The sequence below is a fragment of the Branchiostoma floridae genome, chromosome 6, assembly GCF_000003815.2.
Source record: "Branchiostoma floridae strain S238N-H82 chromosome 6, Bfl_VNyyK, whole genome shotgun sequence".
NCBI classification, from domain to species: domain Eukaryota; kingdom Metazoa; phylum Chordata; class Leptocardii; order Amphioxiformes; family Branchiostomatidae; genus Branchiostoma; species Branchiostoma floridae.
In genome coordinates, this window is record NC_049984.1 from 17,072,961 (window position 1) to 17,082,637 (window position 9,677).

General features: G+C 42.9%; 3 protein-coding genes across 3 annotated transcripts in view; all 3 read left to right on the top strand.

The window, feature by feature from the left end:
• The window catches only part of LOC118417637, a 3,027-nt gene extending 1,050 nt beyond the window's left edge, over positions 1 to 1,977 (top strand). The window contains exons 2-3 of the mRNA XM_035823251.1: positions 303 to 407; positions 953 to 1,977. Coding sequence (XP_035679144.1) covers positions 303 to 407; positions 953 to 1,811 — 964 coding nt within the window. The 3' untranslated portion in view covers positions 1,812 to 1,977. The remainder of the gene's footprint in view (positions 1 to 302; positions 408 to 952) is intronic.
• Positions 1,978 to 3,404: 1,427 nt separating this feature from the next.
• LOC118418149 lies at positions 3,405 to 4,037 on the top strand. The gene has a single exon (XM_035823984.1). It carries the CDS (start codon positions 3,405 to 3,407, stop codon positions 4,035 to 4,037), a length of 633 nt encoding a protein of 210 aa, XP_035679877.1.
• Positions 4,038 to 5,734: 1,697 nt separating this feature from the next.
• On the top strand, positions 5,735 to 8,111 carry LOC118417356. The gene is made up of 3 exons (XM_035822908.1): positions 5,735 to 6,046; positions 6,673 to 6,845; positions 7,529 to 8,111. The coding sequence occupies exons 1-3, from the start codon at positions 5,755 to 5,757 to the stop codon at positions 8,012 to 8,014; spliced, it is 951 nt and encodes a 316-aa protein (XP_035678801.1). The 5' UTR covers positions 5,735 to 5,754; the 3' UTR covers positions 8,015 to 8,111.
• Positions 8,112 to 9,677: the final 1,566 nt, after the last annotated feature.

A 9,677-nucleotide genomic window follows, 5' to 3' on the forward strand; every position in this document is an offset into this window, starting at 1 on the left:
ATATAGTAGTAGTCGGAAAATTACACCAAGAGGAGCGCCGGTGTAATTGTTCTGACTACTACTATATCTACGCGACTCAACCTCTGCTTGGAGAGTAAGTGGCTGCAACATAGCAACAATTCTGGCAACTAATTCATCTAGGTACTCTACAAAGCTTAGCAATGTGTGATACGTTTTGCTTGACCTTCAAGCCTTAGAAAAAAATGGAAAGCGACTATGAATGACAAGTAACGTTACATGTATTTACATTGCTGTTGTGGCTAATGAGTACATCTGTTTACTGTGACACTTATCATCTGCAGGTCCACTCACGTGAGTCAACTCGTGAGTAGTTTCGAGGCTCTGACCAGCCAACCTTGTATGACTCCCGTTCAGTCACTGCCTGATGCCGATGAAGTCCTCAGCAGGTACTTATAATTACATTCGCAAAGAAAGCTATGTTTCCGATGTCATGTGTGGGCTATGGTATGTTGGTTAGCTGTCGACAACTCGAGTTTGATCATGGGTCTATGGTGACAGTTACCGATTCTAAAAGTGTTATCCGAAAGATTTCAGCATCTCATAACTGCACAGTGCATAAACATTCCACCATTACCCGCGATCGTCCATCTTGCGAGTATCCCACTGAAGGTGCGGCATGTTGGCGGCCTAACTGCTCCCCAAATTGGATTGTGTCATCCACGTTATAATGAAAATGTCGCACAAACATACAAGTATATATACTGAAAAGACAACAAAACACACAAAATGTAAAAAAAAATCTCTTTTCGCTTTGTGTGTTTTTGTGTGTCGATCTTTATCGATGAAATTCGTTGAGCGATCTGTCAATCGGTCGGAAGCAGCTACTCCGCCAACGTGTTGCAGCTTCGGTGAGATTCCCGCTGATCTGTGTGTATGTTTGCGCCCCGTGAGAAGAACGATATGTGACTTTCATCTTCTTTTCTAACCACAGAAGTTCAATTCAAGAACTGAAGGACAAGCTCCTGGGGAAGACGAGGTCCACTCCTTCCGAGACCATTGTGGTTTCAGTCCGACCACAGAAGCCGACGCGTACCAAGAGTCTGAATGACGCAGCTACAGAGTCGGAGAGTACAAAGAAGCCACAGAAACCTCCGCGCACCAACTCTCTGGCTGACAGAGACGGCCGCATCGCTGTTGAGGTGAGGCAGGAAGAGTTGCTCCGCACCCTTGTTCTGGGTGACACGACTGCCCACGCGACGGTTACCGTGAAGTCAGGCCGTACCCCTGCTCTGCCTGACGCGGCTGTCTTGGTTCCCGCGAAGCTAGTGGAACCAGCCCCGTCCCAGCCTCTGGCCGACGCAGCCGCAAGTCCCACAGAAAGCACTCCCGTCCTCCAGCCACCACCTAAGCCCGCCAGGTGCAAGGACTTCGTGCTCTACAGAAACAACGTTGGTCACTTCGGGTTTTCCCTTCTCACCACGTTGACTCCCGACTTGGAACCAGTTCACGTGGTTTTTCAAGCTGCCGACAGCATCGCAACCCTGCCAGTTGGCAGGCTGGTCTCAGTCAACTACCTGCCCGTGCAAGGGAAGACGGCTTCCGAGCTGTACGAGATGTTCAACAGATCTCCAGAGTCCGTTCGGCTGAGAATCCAGCAGCTGTACTTTCCGCTATCGGTCGTACAGGGCATGGTGGAAGACCAAACCTCACCCGTCACGTACAAAGAGCACGTGGAGTACCGCAGGCAGCAACGTCTTCATCCTGCCAAGGAGTGGATGAAACGGAAGGTTCGAGGACTCGTCTCTGCAGTTTCCCGGTGTCGTGTTGCGATCAAATCGTGCTGGCGATGATTCTATAGCAGCACAGACATTTTATATTTATGAAATTGTGTATATAGACAGATTTTTATAATGTATGAATTCTATGATGTTTATTTGAACAACGGTGTGAACATTTTCGATAGAGATGTAAGTAAAAAAAAAAATCTCATCCAACTGCCACGCGTGATGTTCCTGTGGTTTTATTTTTTTTATTTCGGCAACACCGTTAATATTGATCCCAAAGTCCGTCACAACTAAGATTAAACTACTAATTCTGTACGCCATCGAGCCTTGTATTGCCTTTAGTCGCGACTGCGACGATGCATGTAGAAGTGTTTAACTACGATCTTAGGTTCACACTGACTGCACCTCGACTTTAGTCTTTACAATGCAGCAGAAATACATTTTGTGAAGTTTGACTATAGAGCTCATGTCTGGTTTGCCGTTTGTGTGCGTTTTGTGAGCTGGATTAAAAGATACACAGTACCTAAGCTTAAAATACAATACAATATCTGTCACGGCGGCAAGGACAGACAATATTGACTGAAAGCATATTTTGTTGCCGTGGTTCTGTTATAACTGACATTTGGATCATCCGCCGACAACGGCCTCCATATGATCTCCATATGCATATATATTGGGCCAAAATACTAATGCCAGTGAAGTACAACGGAATGATGAATACGAATAAATGAATAAATTTCGACCGAAATTCAATGACAATATACTGTTATCATTATGCAGATTCAAGTGTTTTTCTATCATTATTTGCCAAACACCTAGCTCTTTCTGTAGAATTGTGAGCCATGTTATGTACGGCAAGCAGGCCCGGCTAGACCCCGTCTCGCCCCACTCCGAATAAGCCGAAGCCTAACCCGCTCTGCTCGGAGAGTTGTGCATGTAGTTACCTCCATGAAATGTCATGGAGGTTATATTTTACCCAGCGTTTGTGTGTCTGTCTGTCTGTCTGTCTGTCAACAAGATAACTCAAGAACGGCTGGATGGATTAGTTTCATACTTGGTGTGTTGGTGGGGTGCGATAAAAGCTAGAAGTGATTAGATTTTAAGCCCCCTAGCGGCTTCCCTTGGTACTGCAGCGCAACTTCCGGTTTTGCTATCTCGTGTTCTGAACACGCTATGGTCACGATTTTTGAGTGTTAGATAGCTCTTGTGATCAGGAATAAGTGACATAAGTTTTGGCCCCCTACCGACTAGGTTTGGGATAGCAGGGGCATTTTTGTCATAAACTTCTGAAGAGGATAACTCAAGAAGGGAACAATGGATTTTCATGATTTTTGGTATGTAGGTACCTTAGACAATGTTGTACAAGATAAGATATTAATTATGCAAAATAGTAGTAAATTTGCATAATTAATGAGAATATTCTATCATAGCAGTTTTTTCAATGAATCTGTTGTCCCGGACATGATATAGTCTTGACATTTGGGTGGTAGATAGCTTGCAGTGTCATGACAAAGTGGGGCAGATTTCAGCCCCCTAACATGTAATGTTGGAACTGCAGGGGCGTTTTTGTCAAGACATTCCAAAGAGGATAACTGCAGAAAGGATTGACGGATTGGCATCATTTTAGGGGTGCAGGTAGCTTAGGCAAAGGTGTTCACAATGATATACTTGGCAGACAAAGAAGTACAGCGCCGAAAGAGACTTGCCAAGGAGGAGGAGCGTGATAACGTTGTCCTACTGGACCAACAACTGGAGAACGTCCATACATTCGACTACCTAGGAAGCCGCATGCAGTGTGACGGTGACCAGAAAGCGGATGTTAAACACAGAATGGACATCGCACAATCCCGCTTCAGCTCCATGCACCACATATGGAGAGATCACAGACTGCCTCAGAGAATGAAACTCCGACTGTACAAATCCTCTGTTTGTTCAACCTTCACACATGGATGTGAAGCATGGGACTTAACGCAGGACGTCACGAGAATGATAAACGGCTTTAACAGCAGATGCCTACAGGTTATTACAAAGAAACACTTCCGAGACACAGCAACACACCCAGACTTCAACCTGGTGGCAGCCATCCGCCGGAGACGACTCCGGTACCTGGGCCACGTTCTTCGCATGGACCCGTCCAGACTGGTCAGGCGAACTCTGAAGGCCTATGTGTGCGGAGGAGAAAACCCGCCTGAAGGTTCCCTCCTAATGGACTGTGACTTACCTTTCGAACTGGCAGCTAGGCAAGCCAGAAATAGGCAAATGTGGAACGCCAAAGTTAACAAGATAAACTGACTTAATGTATATATTGAAGATATATCTGTAGATATTGTAGCATAGGGCCCACGGCCTAGAAATGTGAATTATATATATATATAATGATATACATGTTATGCAAATGAGGACCTTATTTGCATAATTAATGGGGAAATTGTATAATACCATTATTAGCAATAACTGGACTTCAATAAATGTAACACTTATTAATTATGATAGATGGAATATAAGCAGATACCAAATATGGTAATGAGGAACTTATTTGCATAATTTATGCAAAAATTGCAAAGCCTCTTTATGTCTAATGATTGGAATTTTATACTTGTGACATGTGTACGTTAGTCAATGATGAACAACACCACGCATAATTATGTTAATGTGTTAGTCAATTGCATGAAATTTACAAAAGCTCTAAATTTTCATGGAGGTATGAGGTCGCCGAACTCTAGTTTAATATGATTTAGCCGTTGTAACCAACTTACTTTGACTTTAATAAGTGTGACCTGTGCCATGGACCGAGAAGGGCCAGCAGCTCGGGAGGACAGCCGCGTACCTGAAGGGTTGGTGGCGGTCCGTCAACTTTCACCAGACTGGATAAAAGGATGAAGATTCACTGTGAGATGAGGCCAAGAAGTTGACGGAGAGGGAGGAGTGGATCTTCAATAGCTTTTCCTTCTTGTGGTCATTTATCCGCCACAATTTAACAAGGCACAGTCGTTGACGGGTAAATTATTAAAAGCTAGCGGGTAGGTCACTGGTCTGCGCCAAAATGCGCCTGGCATTCGCAATCTGTCGCCTGAAAGATCCTGAAAATGCGCGAATGTATAGAAAGGCCACAGCAAGTAAATTTTATGGATGACATCCGCGCGCTCATTAATTTTTGCCTGATTTCAGAAAAAAAACAAGGATTTTTTTCTTCTTCGGAGATGCTCAACATGACAAGAAAGTACCAAAATGGGAAAGTATGTTGTGTTATAGCCTAATGATTGTACTTGTAGAAGTGACATTAGCGATGTAGCCATGATTGTAGTTATAGAAGTGAAACCAGCTGGATAGTTGGAAAAGTGGCACCACTATGGAAGTCATAAGTGAAGTTGCCAACTTGGTAAGTGATACCAGTCTACTACACTAGTTCACTTCTTTAATACAGGAATGAATGATTTGTCGTCAGCACTACCATGTTTTGACACTTTAACTCTTCTTACAACATTTATGGTGTCTATTTTGAAAATTTAGCCATCTTTTTTTTTTTTACCCATCTTGTTTTTTTTTCGCCCTATCTCACTATTTTTGCAGTCTGCAGAGGATGTCATCCATAAAATTTACTTGCTGTGGCCTAAATCGCAATTCAAAAAATGGTGCAAAGCGACGCAATCTATAAAGCCATATTACATTTCCGTAAATGTTAACGTTATACGTTACATGTTCTATCATATCTTACATATCAGATCATATCAAGGTGAGAAGGAGAGGGGGTGGCGGCTTCTAAGTCTGAAAGGGAAAGGTCACTAATCACCAACACATGTGCACATGCGTCCAGAGTCAACTTTACTTTAGTCCCCTCGTGTTCTATTCTATACTGTAAAAGACTTGTAGAGGCTCATTTCTGAGAAAATCTTAGATCGACGAGACAGCGTAGGTTGTAAACTCTCCGGTTTCACAAAAATATTGAGATAAGTTTAAAGTCCCCTTATTTGTGGTGGTCAGTCCCCCAACATGACGTCACAGATCCAACATGGCGGCATCGTACGAAGCTTGGGAGGCTGTGACAGATGAAGAGCAACTAGAGGTTCCCAATGGCTCGCACTCCGCCCCTTCCAGCCAGAAAATGAAGACAGAAGGCAATAACTACCCCTGGAGGCACGACCACGAACGTATGATGGCAGAATTTTGGCTCAATAACCCGAGTTTCTACGACAAATCGCAGGAGCATTACAAGAACAAAGACAGGAAGATACAACTTATACAGGAGTTGATTCAACAAAATCGTGAGGAGTGGGAAAAAATCAGAACCCCCCTACCAACTGGTGAGTAGAAATTTTTGAAGTGGAATTTAGTTCGTAGTTAAATCTGGAAACATAACATATGACATCTTATATATATCGTAATTTTGGTGGGCATGTTTACATGTTTTTGTTTATATTTACAATTACATCCCGCTTCCTGGCGTAACACACTAGGTTCGTACTAATAGGACAGATTAATAATTTTGATCCACTCACACTGGGATTGACCTTAACTCTTATAAGCTTGTTCACATTTCCAAGTAAGCATGCATGGCGACAGAAATTGTGGCTTACTTAATACATTTGTATGTCAAAAGTGAAGGCCCCTGAGACATATATGATAAACAAAACATGTTTTACATCATCATTAAATGTTATACAAATCAACAGAATGTTCAAGACGAGAACTGTTTACAAGTCAGGGGGCTTCACCTTTGACATATTACCCACAATTCCTGTTGCCGCACATGCTTATTCAGGAGTGCGAACAAACATAGAGATTTGTGGCTCTCCACAAACATGTAGGACCTCCATTTTAACGTCCTATGCAAGGGACGTCCCCACCCAACACTATGCACTCATTTACAAAATTAGTGTGCCACAAATTAATTGTTGTTAAAAATTTTCTGTATTCTTCTATGTTTCAGTTAACCAAGTGACTCGACATTTGCGAAACATTCGAACCAGATTTGGCAAGTTGTTGAAGCGCAAATCTGTCGACCCTACCTTCAAATTTTCCCACAGGGATCAGTTCATCTTAGACCACTACCAGTTCCTTCGCCCACACCTTCAACGTAGCAGGACGCCAGCAATGCACGCTGTAAGTATGGAAGAAAAAGTATTCCTTGCTTCAGCACGTTTTCAAGATGCATACTTCCATTTTTCTTGGAATGTTCTTCTTTTTTTCGTAGAAACAAGGAAACATATACTGCAACCTTCAACATATCAGCCAGATTCCTGTCCATGTTCGGGCCTCATCTTGCAGGTTCTGCGCTGTATTTCTGACGTCCATCTTGCTTGATGCCCAAGCAGCCCAATCATTATGACACATTGGTTGACTGAATGGGGAGAGGCGACTTGCTTATCTGGGCTTCATAACTTGTTCCTCATCAGTGTGACCACAAAGGAAAATTGACACAAATTCACAAATATGGCACATTTTCCGAGCACAATTTGGTTTACTCCAGTGAGAGACCTGCTTAGACATACATATTAGTATTACCGCCAGTTTCTGATGGTGAATTTCATTGCATTATTATGTTCACGGATCCAACTGCATATGCACAATGTCCAAGGCAAAGACCCCCGACTGCAAACAGTTACTGTCTAGACCATGCTTTAATTATGCATGTCTTGGGCCTTTACCTTTGACATACATTTTGTATTACCCACAGAGGACTAAACTATACATGTCCAATTGGACTTGTGAACAAACTAAATATTATATTACTTGCCATTGATTCCTTATGTTTTCTTGTTGCTGAAGCATTGCCTTTATTGCAGACGAGAGCACACCATGTCGGACAGGGGAGTAACACCTTGGCACAGGCTGCCCAAGCTGACTTTGCAGACATGGAAGACGAAGATGCCTCACTTGAGGAGACCCCTTCAACTTCTGGATCCAGCACTTGGACCACTACCCCCAAGAAGCGCAGGCGAGATAACCCCACCCTGCTTCCATCTGATCCACTTCTGAAACAGTTTGAACCTTCTCCCCTCAGCAGAAGAGCTACCTTTGCCAACTTCGTGAGGGATTCACTTCTCACTATGTCCAAGCCCAAGTACAAATTGGCCAAGGCTGCAATTTGGGACATACTGCACAAGTTGGACATGGATGACGATTCGGCCTGTTCAGATGATTTTGACGACCCCGCCGGCCCTTCTCCGCTGTTCATCACCCCCAGCGCCAGCGGACCTGTCACGCACGGCTCCGTGCCCCCCACGTGTTGGGAGATCAGCTCATTACCACATATGAACAACCACTTATAAAAACCGGTGCAATGGCCTAGTGGGTAGAGTGTTCACCTTGCATTCGGTAGGTCGTGAGTTTGATCCCTGGCCGAGTCATACCAAAGACTTTAAAATGGTACATTGGGAAAGAGTATGGAAGTTTAACACACACCACTACCAGTGGACTAGCCCCCTGCTGTAGTGATTGCGTTGTGTGGCCCAGGGCTAAGGAAACAGAGATGGGCACCGCCCCTATGCGCCATCAGGCGCAGGAAGGGTTTAACTTTTTTTTAACAACCACTTATCCCACATAAACACATAAGAGTGCTGTCCTGCTTGACTGATGTGGAACCCTGTATATACAAATTATGAATACTATTTTTAAATGATGACTTGCATGACAATATATGCAGTATTGTTCACCAAAAACTTTCATGCATGACTGTAATAATGTCCTTATTTATGACTGTTCTTTCAAGACATTAATGCGTCTTACGCTAAACTTTCCAGTGAATTCAATAGACCTATCCTGACTGCCCATCACAATTTGCTGTGAAACCAATGAGAGAATGACAATTATAGGTTAGACCAATGAGGTAGGGGATGGATGTGCATAAAATAAAAAGTATTTGCATTTTTAATGTTTTTCTTTTTTCTTTGACAGAGATGGGTAGGGCTATAGCCTATAGGATTGGTCTGTTGTTATTGCCCCCTTGTACTACTGGAAGTATTTTTGTTGTCTTTAATATAATACAATACAAGATGTACTTGTACCAGTCACCACTTCCAATTACAAGTATACCCTTATAGATTTTAAGAAAAATAAATAAATGAAAGACTTATTGACAGTCGACCTCTTTCATGTACACCTTTATTTTGTGTTGTCTTTCCAAATTGTACTTTTTAATATCCACAAAGAGAAAACTTACAAGTTGCGATACAGTTCACTCTTTTCTTACTTTAGTTTGAAGCACAGCAAGTTTGTAGTGAGAACAATACCATTAGAAAGAATACCTGGGCTGCCAATAGATTCAGGAACTGGATACATTTACTCTATAATATTGTTTTACAGAGTAAAACAGCTGGTATAAGATCTGAGACAAAGCAAGACAGCCCTGCACACAACCTAAGACGTCTTCTAATCACTTGACGCTTGCCAAGTCATCAGTGTATTTCTTTTCTTGCTTCACTGCCTGTTCTTTCTCCCAGGCCTCCTTGAGCAACCGCACACGCTGCTCTCGTTTCTTGAAGTACTCTGGGTACCGAGCACGCTCCTCTGGGTGCCAGTGGTTCAGAAGCTGGAGAAGGGTTCGAGAGGGAATTTGTCAGTCGACAAAATAGAACTATGTCTTGAGCAACAGTCAATGAAGGATAGACATCCAGGTGATGGGGTATGCCAAAAAGAAGAAACTCAAGCAACTGGATATCACTTACAAAGCATATTGGATGCTATCTGAAATGTCTGACTATTTCAAAAATCATATCCAGCTGCTTGAGTAACTGCTTTTGGGCATAACAGTTTAGCTATTCTTCCGCTTGTCTTGAAAATCATAAAATGAAGTATCAGGACTTGCCATTGAAACAAATGGAAGTGTATTTTTATCTCATCAAGTTCATGATGACATGCTTCAACTAAATAATCAAAAGTCTTTAGCCGGGGACAAATGCTATATGTACAGGTTTAATGAATGTCAGAAAAGTA

Excerpts from the sequence above, each read along its gene's own strand:
- LOC118418149 (XM_035823984.1), top strand. The coding sequence starts at position 3,405 with ATGATATACTTGGCAGACAAAGAAGTACAGCGCCGAAAGAGACTTGCC.
- LOC118417356 (XM_035822908.1), top strand. The coding sequence starts at position 5,755 with ATGGCGGCATCGTACGAAGCTTGGGAGGCTGTGACAGATGAAGAGCAA. Across the intron at positions 6,047-6,672 it reads CAGAACCCCCCTACCAACTG|TTAACCAAGTGACTCGACAT; the intron begins GTGAGTAGAAAT and ends TCTATGTTTCAG. Across the intron at positions 6,846-7,528 it reads GGACGCCAGCAATGCACGCT|ACGAGAGCACACCATGTCGG; the intron begins GTAAGTATGGAA and ends CCTTTATTGCAG.